The following is an 18,134-nucleotide window of genomic DNA, read 5'->3' on the forward strand; positions in this document are numbered from 1 at the left end:
GAAATGAAATTTTCAATTTTCTTGATTGATCAAATAGAAAAGACAATATACTTTGCCTATTTTGTCTGCCAACCCTTTAGAATTAAATATTTTTATGTTTCTCGACAAACTGATAATGTCAACTTTTTGATATTTTTAACACATTAAATTAATTTGTGTGTTAATGAAAGAGATAAGGAGTAGAAAGAGAACTTTTATAATCTTATCAAATAATTTTATCTAAAAAAATCGTTCTTAAAAAAGGTAGGAATAACTATGGAATATATTAAATCATTTATATGTTTAAACAATTTTTCTTATTTGATCTAAAGATGTTTTTTTCCACTGTATATACTTACCACGTGCTCAATTTATTGAGTAAGTTCATAAAATTGATTCATCATTGCGATAAAACAAAAATAGTCATTTTTACTGTGGCTATATCTTCATAGTGATTAATATTTATTTATTCAGATGGAAAAGCTAAATTTTATAACTGAAAAATCTTCCGTTTTCAAAGAATAATCTTTCGTTTTCAAATGATTTTAAATTATGAATTAAACAGTAAAAAAAAAAATATTTTTCTACAGTAAGCCATTGCAAGCGTACAAATTAGCACGTTTCTCTAAGAAAACTGAATCTTTTTTCGTTAAAAAAAGTTAGCACATATAAATTGATGAAAATTGAAAAAGTCAACAAAAAATGAGCAATCGATAAAGCCTCTAGATATCGTGTATATATACATAAATATATATAAAAAATTTTCTCTCCCAAACTACCGATTCACTAATTAGCACTTGCGTTTTCAAACTTTTTTATCCATTATTTTGCCTTATGAATTTTATTATGATGATGAAGACTGCTGTAGTGTATTGTCGATGAATGGTTTCTATTTTAAGCTCTCCAAGTTTCTTAAATACTTCCCCTACTCAAGAAAAAATTTGTGTACATAGTGACTTACCTACTACAATTATTGCTCTATTGTTGTATAAATGATAAGGACAAGATAGGCTCTTGTCATTATAAAACTGTCGTAATATGACTACCCATGTTGTTGTGTCAAGCATTCTAATGCCTTTGTATAGTAATCGACAAAGCGCTTGGCTTAAATTTGGTTAATGCACTATTTTAATACGAAATCGGAGTTAAGACAAAGTTAGATTGAGAATAAAAAAAATTGTATTGAAATTAAACCCACAAGAAATGTTGTAAATATGAAAATAAAGTGTATTATTATATATCTACATTTTTTAATAAAAAAGAGCTAAAATTCAGTTCATTACTGGACCAAGAATTTGGAAATATTTCAATCAATATCGATAAAAAAATATCTTGATTAATCCATACAACTAAGCTACTTTTTCTTTTGAATATAATAATAATTATTACTAAATAAATATCTGAGTCAACATCTCAGAATTTATCTTAAAGTAAACTTTAAATAAAAAAACTAAGAGATACTGCATTATAAAAAATGATTTATTAAAAAAAAAGACTCTTTATTTAATTCATGTGACAAAATAAGCCTGTAATTTTTTACTTCATTTTATTCCCAATTATTGCTCTCTGTAAAAGATTTTTTTGAATTTTCTTTAGTTTTCACATTTTCATTGTTTTTTGAAGCTTTAAATTTTTTACTATGAATATCATCTTTAGAACTTAATTGGCATTCATTTTCGGAAATTTTCAATTTATTTTTTACATCTATATTAAAAGAATCAGTATCAGCTCTCGTAACGTCCTGCTTGTAGCAAAATTCATGAATATATTTTCTACTATAGCAGTCATTTTCACATGTATATATAGCAATAATTCCCCAATCTAAATCGTAATCTTTTAAGTCATTAAGCATTTGAGGCATTATTTGGAATTCAAAGGACCTTTTGCTATTACAATTTAAGCAATTAGGAATATTTGATTTATTCAAAATTCCTTTACTCGAAATCCAAAGCGGTTCTAAAGCATGGCGATTGTATCTGATAACTTGTGTTGGATATTTTTCAATTGCTTTTTTAAACCTTCCAAAGGCTTTATCCTCTTTTAAGTCATCAAATTCTTTCAAATCATCCTCAGTGATATCGCTATTATGTACAATTTTTCCTTGTCTAAGAAGATCCTCATATTCACGTAATCGTCTGATCTCAGCTTCTTTATCCGATTCTTGTTTTATTTTCACGTCTGATTCTTCATCTTCTCTTTCAATAACAATTTCGAACTCAGGAAAATGATATGACTCGCATTGACTGGTTTTTGATAAAACACTATCCTGACCACAAATAATTCTATGTGATTTCCAATCAATCTTTTGATGATCTTTTCCACAATAGTAGATCTTTTTACATTTTCCACAAACCATGGGAGCTTTGCAACCACAAACATTGCATGTGTTGCAAAATGATTCTATTTCATCAATCTCAATTGATTCATCTGCAGGTGTATCAGGATAAAATTGATTCTTAAGTGGTAATTGGCTTCTTAAAACTTTAATATTTCTGAAATTTAACTAATTAGTGTATGTAAAAAATTAAATTTCTGTCATTTTACCCAGATTGATTGATGTTACAACATTTTCCATTTCGGCAAATAAATACGAAAATAGTCCTGTGAAAAGCATGATCTAATTTCCCATGTCCAGCAGCGTAGATTTGACAAAGAAATGTACATGGCTCATTACAATAATCACAACTAAGATCCTTTGTTTCCGGAATATTCTCCAATTCTTAAAATATGGTAAAATTAGAAAAAAAGAACAAAAAAAAAGAATTAAAATACCAAGCCAAGCTACTTTTCCTCCGATTTTAGATGGAAAAAAACGATTGGTCAATCGCCACGAGATTTGTTTTTCGGAAAAGCCCAGATCAATGCAATTTAGCTCTTTTGATGCCATGATTTTTAAAGCACGTTTTTTAAATATTCTCAGTTGTTGTTTTTTTAAGAGAAAAATATATCGAGGTAAAACTTTACAAATGTTTCATGATCCGTCGAAAAAATTCGTAATCACAAATAAGTGGACAATTCCATGGATGTGTCAAATTTTGGACCAATTAAATTTGTTGATGAAAAACTGACTTTTTTACACGCGTTTAAGATTAACTAACTTACCAAGAAAACTAATTTAACATGCTCATTGAGTTCTATCTTTCGATGAAAAATACTAAACTACTCGTACTTATCGAGTCTCTTTAGCGCATTTTTGTACCAGCTATCAGTAATTAGTAAATATTTTCCACATTTAAATATTTTCCAAGATTTCAACAAACAAGATTCCTTTTAAATAAGCTACTTTCCATCAACTTATCTCTTAGACTGTGTTTAGATCTAGTCATCTGCAAAAAGACACTTTCTTCATAAAGATTTAATATTCTGTCTAAATGTAAATCAAAAATAATATCTACGTTCAGATGTAATTCTGCTGATTGTTGTCTGCATGTAGATCAAAAAAGTGTACGCAGATTCAAAATAGTATCTGCATTCAAATTATGTTTTCGACAAATTCTTATCTTTCAACATAAATGTATGTAGCTAAAGAATTAAATATTTTTAATGATAAAGAGAGTATAAGTAACGAAATTACTAATCCGTGAGAAAACAAGTTTTTAAAGTAAAATTTTAGAATTTTTACGGCAATTGATATGATTAGAATGCTGTTCATGATGTGAAGTGAGCCACAATGATCTAGAATCGAAAAAAGTGTTCACAAATTAAAAGTGCGGTCAATATATATATATGTGGTCATATGAAAAAGTGACAGTTTAATTTTTGAAATTTACCAACACCATCATTAGTATTTTACACGGAGAACAATGGAAAAATGTGATAGTGTTAGTTTTGTTTGGGGCGATTTTGGGGCGAAGTTTGTCTGCATGACCACATATATATATGGGCTTAGTCGTTCGAAAATGCAGTGTCAGAAATGTGATGTAATTCGCTTTTTTCTCTTTCCCTGGATATTTATGGTAATATTTAAATAGCTTATCCTGTATGATTTCTGAAAACGAACATTTTGACGTATAATATGTTTAATAAAACATTATAATTAAGCCAAAATTTCAAAAACAAACTCGATTTCTGACACTGAGAATTTGTTACTTAATCCGAATTTTTCGACAAAAATACTTCTAATTTTATGAATAATGAGTTCTAAGGAACAAAAATTAGTCGTACTAGTTCATTTTTCAGTGCTCTACGTTGTGAAGTATCAAAAGTTAGCCTAAAACCTGTTTAAAATAGGTAAATTTATGTTTTTTTGTAAAAACGTTAAGAAAATTTTGAATTTTTCCATACAAATTTTTCGGAGTTTACAACAACAAAAATATTCACAAAAATTCGAAAAAAATTAAAATTAATAGCTTAATTTGTTAATTAATGAACTGGAATAGAACTAGAGGCTGTATTTATGTTGTCTTTTTGTGTTTTGATACTCAGATTATTTAACAGAAGTCGTTTTTTAAACTTCTGAGTGATTTTAGAAAATGGAACTGTTTTTTCGTCTAAGCCCATATATTGAGTGCGGTATTTTCTTTTGGAAGCGTGAAAGTTTTAAAAAGAAAATAACCGTTATTTTTGTATTTAGAAAATTGGCGTTTTTCTTGGTGTTTTAATAGTTTTAACAGAATGTGTACACATATGTCACATATTTCATATGTGACAGGGACAAATGTGTGGATATGTGTGGAAATGTGTGGATATGTGTGGTGTTTTAATAGTTTTAACTAACTTAATTTTTATTAAAGATCACAAAAAGATTAGCAAAATGTGAGCATTTAATGAAAGAAGTATCGGTCAACGACGTTAATTAACGCCAATAAATATGCCTAAAAATTTTTTGTTAAGGAAATTTCATGCAAATTTTGAGACTCAATATCTGTTTAATGGGCGAAATTGGCATCTTAGTATTAAGATCACGTCAATATCAAAGTTTAAACTATGTCTTCTTCCTGTTTTCGTTTGTCTCCCGTTGTATCATAACAAGTTATTTAAGTTTTTAAAATGCTTATTTTACGAATTTTCAGAGAAGATTTTTAAGCATTTCTATTATTTTATTCTTTAGTTTTTACGTTTAATTGTAAACTATTGATGATTTTAAAGATGACAATTGATAAAAGATAGGCAAAACATGTCTAATTCATAGAAAAATTTGTGATTTAAAATTTCACTGAAATTGTAAACAAAAAATTTATGAAATTCAAAATTAATTTACACAAGTTAGACAGCGATTTGAAGCTTTATAGTTAGACAGGATATAGCTACCAATAGCATCTTTAGTACGGCTTAACGAAGGTCTAGTTTATTTTCCATGAAAAAAATCAATTTGTGAACATTTTTTTCGATTCTAGATCATTGCGCGCGTGAGTAAATAAGGATGTTTTTTTTAAGTGTTAACTAAACTAAATGTCATTTTGGAAATGAATAAATTTTAAAGTACACAGATTACATAAGTAAAAATTTTCTATTTTAGGTTCGAATTTGAAATTTTCCCGCATAAAAGAATTTGTGGAAGACATAATCTGCTTGCAGATATAAAATAGTATCTGCCAAAGACTAAAACTTCATCAGTGCTCCATTGTAATATTGAAATATATATATATATATATATATCAATTTATATATATATATATATATATATATATATATATATATATATATATCATATTAAAAAATAACGTTTTTTTTTTTTTAAAGGCTCAAAAAAGGAACCAGCAATTTGTTTCTTTTCTTCCGATATAATTAAAATTTATCCAATTTTTTTTAACATTTACAAAAAACGGAATTGACTCGCTAACGGGTCGTTTTTCAGACACCTTAATAATTATATAATTATTTTTTCCACTTTTCCCTTTCGGAATTCAACCTATCTGTGGAATTATTCAGGATAAACATTTTATAAATGATGTCTTTAAAATACTGAACGAGTCGAATGAAAATAATATGTACGTCGTTTACAAACGACTCAATTAAAAAAAAGTACTCGTACTTATCGAGTCACTTCAGCGCATTTTTGTCCCAACGATCAGTAATTAAATTGGAATCATTTCCGAAAGTTTGTTTCAATATTTATATATGTGGTCATACAGAAAAACTTCGCCCCAAAATCGCCGCAAACAAAACTAACAATATCACAATTTTCCATTGTTCTCCGTGTAAAATACACATAATAGTGTTGGTAATTTTCAAAAATTTAACGGTCACTTTTTCGTATGATTTTTTTGGTTTGTTTAAAAAAAAAAAAAAAAAAAAATGTTGGATTACGAGAAAAATTTATTTGAAGTAAAAATATGAACAATAGAATTCTCAGAATTTCTAATTTTTAAATCAGATTCATTCCATCTCGCCCCCTTAACGTAATGAGTGAACGACATCTTAGCAAATAAAGCAATGCTGAGCTTTCTACGATGTCTATATAAAGTATTTTTCGTCAGCCCATCGAACGAACAAAGTGTATTATTTAGTTTCTTTTTTGAAAACTAGTTTTCAAAACGTGCTATTTCTTTTTTTTTTGTTTTTTTGATACACTTTTGAAAAAATCCTATTCAAAATAAAAAATATAATTTTTTGTTCATTGTTCATTTGACTATCATAAAGATTAATTAAAGAAATTACATTATTTTGGTAAATATATTGATTGCAAATTTTATATACCTATTTCTGTATTTAAATATAAAAAATAACATTAAATCAAAATAGTAAAGTTGTCATGATAAAATATAACAAAGTTTGATGTTCTGACTAAAGGTCATTTTTAACGCTTTTTTGAAGAAAATGCAGATATTTAATACACTTTGTTCGGTTGCTGGAAAACTACAAAGCTTTTAAACCATGTATTGCCGAGAAAACGAATTTATTTTAATAGTAATAGTAATAGTAATAATCTTTATTTTACCATAATTTACAAATTACAATTTACAATTTACAAATTAAATAATATATGTTATGTGGTCAAACGAAAAAGTGACCGTTAAATTTTTGAAAATTACCAACACTATTATGTGTATTTTACACGGAGAACAATGGAAAATTGTGATAGTGTTAGTTTTGTTTGGGGCGAAGTTTGTCTTTATAACCACATATATAAATATTGAAGTGATTTAACTTACTAAAAGTCAGCTTAAACAATTCTTCTAATAATGGATCAATATGAAATTAATTGATTAAATTTAACTTTGAATTTGACAATAATCGAGTGTAAATGATTTTTTGGACAATGATTTTTGAAAAACAAAAAAAAATCTCAAAACAATTTCTTAACATTTTATTTAAGAGAAAAATTTGAAACATTTTCAATTTCTCTTATATTTTTCCAAACCGGTATTCGAAAATCTTTTATTCTGGTATACCGTTTTCTGAATCATACTGGTATTTTGGTACTTACTTCAAATATGGTAGTACCTTGTTTACGGATTCAAAACAGAATCAAATTTATTTTCTAAGCCAGTGCCTTAGTAACGAGCAGTGACTATTAACGTTAAAAGAAGTGCTTCTGGATGTTATATTTGAACTTAAGATAATGGCCTGGATATAATAATTCATTAAGATCTCTTTTATCAAACTCGCTTTAATTTCCTATCCAATCACTGATCGAAGTTATAAAAATGCGCTAAAGTCGTTCGATAAACCTTTAGTCTTTCTTAATTTTTATTATTATCTTAAAAAAATAAATACATAATGTGTAATGTCTTATCTCTTTTTGATATTTTTTTACTTTTTCTTTTAGTAAATCACAGGCGCCTAAGTTCTTATTTAATTTTTAGAAAATGATGTCCCAAAATATAAAGCTACACTTAATTACGCTAGTATTGATGATAATTATTCAACCCGATATCATTGGTAAGTATTTAATATAATTTGCTATTTATCAAGTAATCGATTTGAATTATTTATTATTTTATGCTTAAATTTCAAATTTAAGGATTATTGCTAATTATTTTTAAAATATCTAAGTAATTATCTAAAATGTAAAAAAGTATGTAGCATTTTAATTCAATTCAGAAAAAGCCCATAGCTAATTTATCTTCATATGCAAAGACTTACAATAATAAAAGTGATGTACATTTTTACAGTATATGGAGCATTAAATTCAACGGAACTAAATGACATTAAAAATTCTGTAGTAAATAACTTACCGGAAGGAATAACTCTCCCACCCGAACTAAAAGATTTAGATGTAGGTGAAGGAATAAAGCAAGCATCTGATATTTTTAAACAGAAGTGTATTGAGAATTCCGGAAGTGATGCAGCATTTGAAGAAGCATCGGTAAATCGATTGATTTGTCTCTAAATTTCAAAAATTATTTAAATCTTTATTCCTATAATTTATTTAGCAAGCACTGAGCACTCTTATGGAATGTGTTCAAAATATCATAGATTTTGGCAATATACAGCAAGAAATTGAAGAAGCAAAACCAAATGGAAATTTAGATACTGTGTTTAATAAATATTGCAATAAGAGAAATGACGGAGTAGCATGTGTAGACAAATTTACATCATCGATAGATCCTTGTTTGACACAGGAAGAAAAAAATCAAAAAACTGTCTTTATTAATATTACTAAAAGTTTATTAGAATTTGTTTGTCACGAGTAAGTAAATATTGTATTTAAAAATTGAGCACTTTTAACTTGAATATTTTTAAGGAATGGCAATCAAATAGCCCTATTTATAGCTGAAGAAGGCCCGGAATGTTTTGAATCGAAAAGAGATAATTTAATAAGCTGCTTCAATAAAACAATGGGAAAATATTTTAAAGATGAAGTTCCGACTTTGGAAAATCTTCCGACATTAGTAATAAAGGATGAAAATTGTGTAGATATGGACAATCTTGAGGAGTGTGTCGTTTTTGAGTTGGAGCAATGCAAAGAAAGCACTCCTGCAAATCTAGTCGAAGCTTTATTTAGATTTGTTAGAAAGGAAACTCCATGTGGCAAAAAGAAAACAGCTTCGAATCCTAATTCCAGTGAAAATGTTAAATTATCTATTACATTATTTGGAACATGGATGATAATAACGACAACTATAAAGATGATTTATCAATAATGTTTTTTTTTTTTTTAATTAATTAGGTGTGAGCAATTCTCCGGATGTTTTTTTTTTCTTCTAAATTTTCGTCTTTGAATCCACTTTTCTGAGTGCAAGACAGATCTATAGCTAAAAGCCGTTCTTTGTTTTTAACTCTCGGTATTTTTTCCTAAGCAATGCTAAAATCTTTAATATACCTAAGAAATTGAGCTATTTTCCTAGTCCGTGAAAAAAATTACAAAAGTACTCGTTCTTATCGAGTGACTTCAGCGCATTTTTGTCCCAGCGATCAGTAATTGATTAATAAGTCACTTCCTGACCTAAAAACCAAGATCCAGTAAGATCCTGGTCACTTCCGGACCTAAAAACCAAGATCCAGTAAGATCCAAGTCACTTCCAGACCTAAAAACCAAGATCCAGTAAGATCCTGGTCACTTCCAGACCTAAAAACCAAGATCCAGTAAGATCCAGGTCACTTCCAGACCTAAAAACCAAGATCCAGTAAGATCCAGGTCACTTCCAGACCTAAAAACCAAGATACAGGTAACTTCCAGATCTTAAAAACAAGATCCGTATAAAACTTCCACAAATTTAAGACCTTCATCATTTAACGGATTTTCATAATTCAAACCTCATAACGGTCAAAAAAAATTCAAACATTTTTCAGTAAACACTGTAAAAATATCGACAAACATTGAAAAACACTGTAAAACAATGAAAAAACGTGTTGTTGTTTATGTTGTTGTTGTATATGAAAATGAAAAACTGTTAATTATAGTATTTATGCGTTGATTTGAAACTTCTAAATGACCGATAACCCAATAACTTGATAGAACGAAGCTATTAAAACAAACCAGAGCTCTCTACGATGTCTAGTTTTCGAGATCTCGCGTTCCAGCCGAACAAACGAACAAACGAGCAAACGAACAAAGTGTCTTATTAAGCTACCTTTTTGAAAAAAATTTCAAAAATGCGCTAAAAAGAAGACCTGTGAAATTAAGCTGGTTATTAGACTAATTTACCAAAATTTGACTCATCCGGAAAATTACTCTTATTTTATGCGACCAAAAAAATTATTTTACACTAGTTTACAAGTATAGGGCCATTCACTTATTATGTTCAGTAGGATTCTTTTGTTATTAACATGCTACGGACATGTCGAAATTAGTCGACATTTATGAAAAAAAGTCGACTTGTGTCGAATTTGGAATTTTTTGCATATTTTTGTCTAATTTCAACATTATTAATCATCTTTTTTAGCTAAAGATTGATCTACAAAAAAAAATTGTTCCATTAAACCTTGTTATTCAATGAAAATTAGTGAAAATTTGACGGTTATTTTGAAATTCAAACGAAAAATAACGGCTAATTTCGACATGTCCGTAGCATGGTTATTAATTGTTTATTACGACTTCTTTAGGTAAAGGACAAAAACATCGAGAAATAAAAAAGTGATTATTATTAATATTTTTATAAGATATGTAGTAGATGACCTTAACAGGCAATGAGCATACTTACCTACCTAGAGATTCATGCTCCCTGTGTGTTATGGTGAATTAATATTTCGTATATAATAATATTAATGGGAAGCTTATTTTTATCAGCTTCAAAACACTAATACAGTATTTTTTGTTTCACTTTTTTTTTAAAAATGTAATGACTTATAATTAAAGTCAACAAGAAAAATTCTCTTTTTTTAATTTATACTATTTACATCATGGTTTACAATGATTTTGGTTTTTAGTGCATTTTTTTGTAAATTTATCTACAAAAAAAGGAAGATTAATAAGTTTCATTGGTTTTTTAGCACCGAGAAAACAAAGAGAATACGGGTTTGTTTGATTAGCTCAGTGCTATCGACTTATTGACGTCAGATAAAATTTTGACTTTGAGTTAATATTTCTCTTAAATAAAGATCATTAATTAGCTAAAGAAAGATAACCCTATTGTTTCTGACATTATTTGATTTGTTAAAGTTTGAAATTTTAACAAATTAAATTTTCTAAAAACGACAACATTAGAGGCAGGGATGCACGACACGGTAATGCTTAGTAAAACAGTCTAGAAGGTTGAAATGTCTACTCCAAAATTAAAAATTCAACCCTGTGTATCTCCCAAGCAACGGGCATTAAAAATTAAAATATCTCACTAATTAAGCCATAACAACACTTCAGAATTAGACAAAATGATAGATCTTAACGTTTACGTTAGCTGGTGCAAATTTTCTCTAAAATTTCTGTTGAAACTCTCGTAAACAAGTGATAAAATCCACAGAATTCAAAAAGTGTAAAAATTTTGTTTTTCACAAATTTTTCTTTAAATAATTACTTAGAGTAATATTGTTGTATCAAATCACGTGTATTAACAAGAAATAAACAACTTTAGATGCTATCCTGATACTATATATCACTTATTAAAGAGAAAATTTGATATTTCTAGCGTAAATCGATCCTGCGGTAAAGGCTTAAAGCACCATTTTATCGTGCGTAATAATTGAATTGTGTGATTTGATGATGTTAAGATTATGTTTTGAATGAGAACTTCGTATAAATACGTTTCAAATTAGTTTTTGGTGTAAAATTTAACGAATTTTTCGGAGTTCAAAAAAGTCAACAGTTTTTCAGTTCGTGCTTTTTGCGGATTTGCCTATAAAACAATGAAAAAACTTGTTTATGGGATATTCCATGGAAACGTTGCACGGAAAAAATGAGTTTTAATTCTCCTTCTACTTGAATTTTTTTTTAAGAAATATAATTCTTTGAGTCTAAAGCATAGAATTGAGAGACAAGATTTACATTCAAAATGCATGATTAAGGAAAATTTAAGCTTTCAAATATATAATAAATGAGCTAAACTTGATCTTTTTACAAGTTTAACGGTGTTGATGATTTTGAATATTTTCTTCACAAAGCGTTTTACAATTCTACAATTACTCTGTTGCCATCGAAAATTTTCCGTGGAATTGAGATTCTGACTTAATTAGAGCCATTTCAGACATTTAGACATATCTTAAAACACAAAATCCGTAGACTTCTTACAATTCTAAGTGTTGAGATCCAAAATATGCAATGTTATGCTTCAGAAACAGAGAAAATTTGATTTGGAGAAAAATTTGTAGAAAAATCGTTTCATGGAATTGCTCTTATCAAAATGAAAAATTGTTAATTATATTATTTGTACGTAGCTTTGAAACTCAAATGCCCGGCGCGCCAATAACTTTATGAAACTGATGTCTACGATGTCTAGATAAAAAGGTTTTGACGGCTACCGAACGACCGAACATTGTCCTATTAAGCTACCTTTTTGAAAAAAATTCAAAAATGCGGTAATTCCACCGATTGATTGAATTTTGAATATTTTTACTTGTATAATCCGTGTTCTTTAAAATTTCATCATTGCCAAAATGACATTTAATTAAGTTGACACTTCAAGAATACCTGATAAACATCTTTATTTACTTGCTTAATATCATAAACAGCATTCTAATCATAAGAATTGCTGTTAATTAAGTTAAAATTTTGATTTTAAAAATTTGTTTTCACACGGATTAGGAATTTCGTTACTTATACTTTTTTTCAACATTGAGAATTTTTAATAATTTTAGCTTAATAGCTTGATTCTGATTACAAATAAGCACAATTTAAGATGCATTAGAAAAGGAACCATCGTTTAGACCACCAAAGAAGCTGTAAAAGTGTTTAGGAAAAAAGATCATATAGGACACTAAAAGTAGTGAAAAAGTGAGTGAATTAAAAGAAAAATCATTTTTTGTGAAAAATTTCATCGGTGGAATCACCGATATGCACTAAAAAAAAATTTTTTTATGGTTTCAAAGACATTAGCATTATCAAATGTTTTTTATTCTTTCTTTATGTATTAAAAAAATATATCGTTCATTCATTATCAAATGGGTTTTGAAAATTCGCTAATCATTATGTATCCTTTCTACGTTTCTTAATGTAGGTTATTAATTAAGTTTCTTAACATTTTCATTTAATTTACAAACAATTCGTATAGGTGGTCGTATTTCGAAAGGATTATATTAATTTAAATGCAATCTTAAATGTTGTTTAAAAATGAGGTAAAAAAAGGGATCATGTTTAATTATTGTAATAATGTTGATGTTTGTTGTGTATCACACTTGATTTAAATTCTTTAAATGTGATACATATGAAAACTTTAGATACAAATTGACTGCTTATAAAACATTCTTTAATTCAACGTCAAAAACAAGTGTTGAATTAGCTGGAATAACTGGAGGATTACCTTTTTGTCCATAAGCAAGGCTAGGTGGACAAATTAAACGACGTTTTCCTCCGACTTTCATTCCAATCAATCCAATATCCCAGCCTTTAATTACTTCTCCACGACCCAAAGTCATTTTAAATCCTGGCCCAGACTTTGTAGCATCAAAAACTTTGTTATTATTCTTCAAGCGTCCTTCGTAATAAACTTGAATTTTTTTTCCAACTTTTGCTTCTGCACCACCTCCAATTTTTAAGTCCTGACATTCTAAACCTCCTTGCAATTTTCGAACCTGTCCAGGCTTCTCATCTTTTTGTAGATTTTTCTTTTCTTGCCCATTTGTCGTTCCATTTTGTTGCTTTTTGTCTTTCTTCTTATCCTTTCCACTGGCATCCAACTTCTGTTGCTTTGGTTTAGGTGGCGCTACTTCCTCCTCCTCAGATTCGCTTTCTTCTGTAAATTAAATAAATGGAAAAATAATTATGTTGCCTTTTTTATACTTTATATTAAATCTCACCATCGTCTTCATCAACACTTTCATCATCTTCCTCATCTTTTATGTAGAATTAAATAATAAATAGTTAATCATGAATTATAATTTGTATGTCTATTGTAATTACCATCGTCTTCATTTAATCCAGAAATGTCCAATTCTTCGTCATCTTCATCTAAAAAATATATATTTGATTAAAAATTATATTAGATTTGTTTTAAAAAAATTAATTTACCATCGATTTCATCGCTATCATCTTCGTCATCATTGGATTCTTTTATTTGTTGTTGCTTCTTAACACTCTTCTTGTCAATGGCCTTGTTTTTGTTTAATTTTTCACGCAAATCTGGCCTGTGATAAATATTTATTATAGAATATACATCAAAAAAAAAATGGATTTGGTTATACGAACGTTTCAATTTCCGATTCATCATCTTCCTCCTCAGAATCATACTCGCCATAATTAAAATCTTCTTCAGGAACTAAAAATCCTGTTAAATGAACAATTCCATTGCCTTTTGTTAGAAAGCAGAGCTCATCTCCTTCAGCAAAATTTAAATCTAAAGCACATTGGATGTTTTTCCCTTTTTGTAAAGTACACAGTAGATAGCTGCTGTTTTCATGTGAATACATAACTTGTACAGGTTCATCATCAGATGATGAATGATCTAAAGCAGCTTGTGAAAGATGAAATGGTTTTTCCAACTTTTGTGTGTATTTTTTATTGGCTTTTAAGATAAGTCCTATATGAATAAAAAAATATTGAGGTTAGAATAAACATTTTTTCTTATCTAAATAAAAAAAATTACTTGATTTTGATATTAAGAATTAATCAAGTATATTCATCAAATTAAAAATAAATTATAAAACCACGTGCTTTTAAACAATAAAATGAGAAGTTTATCAAGTTCGGCATGTTTAAAGAAAACTTCGAATTTTTACGTACCCCAAAACATTTTGATATTTCCTTGATTAGTTTTCAATGTTTTATAATCTAATTTACTCGTTTGAACTACTTTTAAAAGTAAACTTCTTATAAAATTATTTATTTCACTATGAACATCAAAGAGTAAACTGCTCGCTCAAAGATTTGAAAAACTAAAGATGCAAAATTGATGATTGATGCGAAACTAGAAACTTGTCGTCAATAAAGTCAGTTAAAATTAAACTTGTTTTTAAGCGCTTTTTATTGAGTTGCTCTGTTGATTGGTTGATCATGATCATTATTACATGTGTAAGCATTTATTTGTATTTAATGAATTTTATAAATATCATACATTAATCCTAATTTATTTTATTTCTGTAGAAAGCTGGCAATCTTTATAATGAATTTTTGAAATATTCAAAACCGCACTAGACAATCAAAATTCAGAAGACAGAAGTGATTTGGTGCTACAAGATTTTCGAAACGGTTTTCATTTGTTGATTGTTTTCAAATGCGCAAAAATATCTTTAAATACGATTAGATTGAGTAATCATATTAATTTTGGATTTTTTTTTTATAATTTTTTGATTTGATAGACATTCGAAGATAATTATAAGAGCTTTTGTTTTTGCTATCAAATAATATACAAAATATTTGGAAATGGAAGTTTTAATAAATATAGTACAAACACATAATGAAATTTTGTGTGATTCCTTTGGAAACTATTTGCATGGCATAGAAAAGTCAATTGAGAAACAAGAGAAACTAAATAATTTATTTGATGATAAGCATAAAATTGATGAAACATTATTGATATTTCAACTGACAATAAAAGAATTGCAGGACAGCAAAAAAATCGACAAAGCATCATGTATAATTAAAATTTTAGTAAAGAATTTAAATATTTCTAATAACTTTTGGCATAAAATATTCAAAATAACTAACTCGGAATATAATTGCAAACATTTTGTTGATTTATTAAATATTAAAGTTATTAGGCATGCTGTTTTGAATATTGTTATAATCTATTTCAAATCATTAACATATGATGGACATTATTCCATCAGTGAGGGTCTAATTGAAGATAAATCAAAAGTGGAACTTTTAAAAAACATTGATTTTTCTCACATGATTGCATTTGTATATTTCTTAATGCGTCATAAAGATGATATTGGTGACTTAATTTCAAAATATATGACCGAAATTGATCCTAATTTAGCTCGTTATCTTTACAGATCATTTAAGAATCTAAGCTTGTAATAAAAAAGCAATTAAAATTAAAAATCGTATATCATTTTTGTGTTGTTATTATTAATGGATATTTTTTTTCCTTTATTCTTGTATTTTACAAATTATTAATATGAATTACTTTCAACAGCTATCATCAAAATAGTTTTTCTCCTTTCATCTCTCGCACGTGCTGTATGTGTAATTAAAAAGATATTGAAACATATATCGAGGCAAAAATTTAAGAATATCCCTTTATGTAGTAAAAACAAAAAATTATATAATTGGTGTAAGAGATATAAAGAAGGAACAAATATATAAAGATTGTTATTCAGAATTTACGACAATTTCTTTGCCTTTTGATAAAGTGTGTCGACAACCTTTCCCATATGATGAATTGTTTCAAGAGCAGTTTCATAAGTCTTATCAATGGGTGTTTCTTCAAATACTATCAAAACACCATCACCTTGATCTAAAATACCACTAAATTTTTTATCCAAAATCATTTGTGAGAGTTTCTTTTCGACTTGATGAATCGGCAATTTAATAGAATTTGCGATAAACGAAACTTGGACTCTTGAATACGGCTCAATAATACGACATAAGTTTTGTTCCAGCATTGTGTCGTACAAAGAATCTAAATGAGCACGTACAATTATATCATCTTCTAATTGTGACTTGTAATCCAAGACTGCTTGTTGAAAATCAGCCAATGAACGCTTGTGCGAAGCAAGAGCAACAGCTTTCATAGCATCTATATCTTTTCCAGAGTAAGAAATTGCCTAAAAATTATTTTATTAGTATGGTAAAATATATTCATGGTTTATTTATTCTTTAACTTGGACATCATAATTGAATGGCCAAGGTTCTTTAACAAAAATTTATGAAAATCAACTTACCAATTTACCACTGACAATTTGATTAACATCGTCACTTTGACCCAGCATAATTTTGCATAACAACATATATTTGAGCGCAGTAAGTGCCTTATTATTTTCTACGCTATCATATCCTTCGAAAGCTTCATAGAAATAAGAAAAGGCTGTTTTGAAATCTCGTTCATCTGCAGCATGAAGTATTCCAGATTGTAAATCAAGAGAAGCCTGAACTTTGGGTGGACAATAAATTGAATTTGCTGTTGTACGAGCTGATGTGAGAGCTGCTCGAGCCTTTTGTTCGAATAAAGACAATGAACATTTAAAAAAGAAAAAAAAAATGAAAATCAATTATGCACTACCGTACCTTAGATAAATTGCTTAATGCATGATAAGTTTTGCTTTCCAACAATTGAACTTCTACCAATAAATTTTTATCATCCATTTTCTTCAATTCTCGCAAAAGTTGAGATCCCAAAATTAGAGCTTCTGAATACATTTTTGTATCGAAATAAAGAGCAATTAATCTGGCTTCCAATGATTGACGCAGGAAGGTTCGCTTTTCTTGTTTCGACCATTCTATGCATTCTTTACATAATTGAACTTCAATACCAATTCCTGCTTCTAAATCCAAGAATAAATCGACTAAACTTCGAACTAATTTTGCTGCTTTTGCTTTTGAAATGAGATTAAGGAAGGGACGTGATTTAGAAATCAGATCAGCAAGTTCTTTAGCTTTTCCTTGTGTTTTATAAAACTGTCCCAGTTCCAAAATTCCGGCTTCTTTTATACGAATTTGTTCTTCGTCATTCTCGTTCATTTCGAGATCTTTTAAAATTTTATTCAAAACTTTCTCGCGATCTTCTTCACGAACTGCAGACGTTATTGATTGTGTTCTTTCAAATTTAATTGCTCCTGCCATTGTATTTAATCAATTTAAAGTATTAAGAAAACTCTATTATTCTTTAAAAACTTTTTAAATATTTATATTTGCTTTTTTCAGAGTGATTTCAAAAAAATGCTGTGTAATGAAGTTCTTGCTTCGAAGATGCAGAAAACAACGTTTAAAAATTAAAACTTTTTGAAAAAAAGAAAGCGCTTTTGCCTTTTTCATTAAAATTTCAATTTAATAGAGCTACTGTCCACAAAACCTAAATCATTTTAAAATGTCAGACTGTCATTATAAGTAAAATAGTTCGTTATAACAAAAGCACTGTTGGTTTCAACAATCAATTTAGTAATAATACGCTATCCACAAACGTTTACAGAGGCGTTGATCTAGAATTAAAAAAGATGTTCATAAATTGTTTTATTTCATGGAAAATACTAACTTACTTAACATGCCTTTTCCTGTATAATTAATCAATCGATTTTCACCT

General features: G+C 28.1%; 4 protein-coding genes across 5 annotated transcripts; 1 reads left to right on the top strand and 3 right to left on the bottom strand.

Moving 5' to 3' along the window:
• Positions 1–1,437: 1,437 nt before the first annotated feature.
• On the bottom strand, positions 1,438–3,068 carry Zfrp8 (Zinc finger protein RP-8). Its single transcript, XM_070647872.1, has 3 exons — positions 2,752–3,068; positions 2,524–2,698; positions 1,438–2,471 (listed from the first exon to the last, which is right to left on the bottom strand). Exons 1-3 carry the CDS (start codon positions 2,864–2,866, stop codon positions 1,526–1,528), a joined length of 1,236 nt encoding a protein of 411 aa, XP_070503973.1. The 5' UTR covers positions 2,867–3,068; the 3' UTR covers positions 1,438–1,525.
• A 3,368-nt stretch (positions 3,069–6,436) lies between these two features.
• On the top strand, positions 6,437–10,931 carry LOC139096189 (27 kDa glycoprotein-like). Its single transcript, XM_070647875.1, has 5 exons — positions 6,437–6,588; positions 7,691–7,803; positions 8,037–8,230; positions 8,298–8,554; positions 8,609–10,931. The coding sequence occupies exons 2-5, from the start codon at positions 7,731–7,733 to the stop codon at positions 9,006–9,008; spliced, it is 924 nt and encodes a 307-aa protein (XP_070503976.1). The 5' UTR covers positions 6,437–6,588; positions 7,691–7,730; the 3' UTR covers positions 9,009–10,931.
• Positions 10,932–13,056: 2,125 nt separating this feature from the next.
• Fkbp39 (FK506-binding protein 39kD) lies at positions 13,057–14,833 on the bottom strand. 2 transcript variants are annotated; one of them, XM_070647874.1, is made up of 6 exons: positions 14,675–14,833; positions 14,141–14,471; positions 13,964–14,079; positions 13,856–13,903; positions 13,753–13,788; positions 13,057–13,685 (listed from the first exon to the last, which is right to left on the bottom strand). In XM_070647874.1, the coding sequence occupies exons 1-6, from the start codon at positions 14,682–14,684 to the stop codon at positions 13,189–13,191; spliced, it is 1,038 nt and encodes a 345-aa protein (XP_070503975.1). In that variant the 5' UTR covers positions 14,685–14,833; the 3' UTR covers positions 13,057–13,188. The 2 variants fall into 2 exon arrangements, with proteins under 2 accessions (XP_070503975.1, XP_070503974.1); XM_070647873.1 differs by having other exon boundaries at positions 13,057–13,688.
• Positions 14,834–15,947: 1,114 nt separating this feature from the next.
• On the bottom strand, positions 15,948–17,792 carry Rpn6 (regulatory particle non-ATPase 6). Its single transcript, XM_070647871.1, has 3 exons — positions 17,123–17,792; positions 16,780–17,049; positions 15,948–16,662 (listed from the first exon to the last, which is right to left on the bottom strand). The coding sequence occupies exons 1-3, from the start codon at positions 17,675–17,677 to the stop codon at positions 16,219–16,221; spliced, it is 1,269 nt and encodes a 422-aa protein (XP_070503972.1). The 5' UTR covers positions 17,678–17,792; the 3' UTR covers positions 15,948–16,218.
• Between the last annotated feature and the right edge of the window lie 342 nt (positions 17,793–18,134).

Source organism: Chironomus tepperi, unplaced genomic scaffold, assembly GCF_022539635.2.
Source record: "Chironomus tepperi strain 1889 unplaced genomic scaffold, CSIRO-AGI_Ctep_v1 contig_376, whole genome shotgun sequence".
Lineage (NCBI taxonomy): Eukaryota > Metazoa > Arthropoda > Insecta > Diptera > Chironomidae > Chironomus > Chironomus tepperi.

Bases quoted from the DNA above. Each gene is read 5' to 3' on its own strand.
- Zfrp8 (XM_070647872.1), bottom strand. From the start codon at position 2,866: ATGGCATCAAAAGAGCTAAATTGCATTGATCTGGGCTTTTCCGAAAAA. The intron at 2,699-2,751 runs GTATTTTAATTC...CCATATTTTAAG, and splicing joins AGGAAAAGTAGCTTGGCTTG to AATTGGAGAATATTCCGGAA. The intron at 2,472-2,523 runs GTAAAATGACAG...GTTAAATTTCAG, and splicing joins TGTAACATCAATCAATCTGG to AAATATTAAAGTTTTAAGAA.
- LOC139096189 (XM_070647875.1), top strand. From the start codon at position 7,731: ATGATGTCCCAAAATATAAAGCTACACTTAATTACGCTAGTATTGATG. The intron at 7,804-8,036 runs GTAAGTATTTAA...ACATTTTTACAG, and splicing joins TATTCAACCCGATATCATTG to TATATGGAGCATTAAATTCA. The intron at 8,231-8,297 runs GTAAATCGATTG...TAATTTATTTAG, and splicing joins CAGCATTTGAAGAAGCATCG to CAAGCACTGAGCACTCTTAT.
- Rpn6 (XM_070647871.1), bottom strand. From the start codon at position 17,677: ATGGCAGGAGCAATTAAATTTGAAAGAACACAATCAATAACGTCTGCA. The intron at 17,050-17,122 runs GTACGGTAGTGC...TTCGAACAAAAG, and splicing joins CATTAAGCAATTTATCTAAG to GCTCGAGCAGCTCTCACATC. The intron at 16,663-16,779 runs GTAAGTTGATTT...AATAATTTTTAG, and splicing joins AAATTGTCAGTGGTAAATTG to GCAATTTCTTACTCTGGAAA.
- Fkbp39 (XM_070647873.1), bottom strand. The intron at 14,080-14,140 runs GTTCGTATAACC...TATTTATCACAG, and splicing joins GATGAATCGGAAATTGAAAC to GCCAGATTTGCGTGAAAAAT. The intron at 13,904-13,963 runs GTAAATTAATTT...TATATTTTTTAG, and splicing joins TGATAGCGATGAAATCGATG to ATGAAGATGACGAAGAATTG.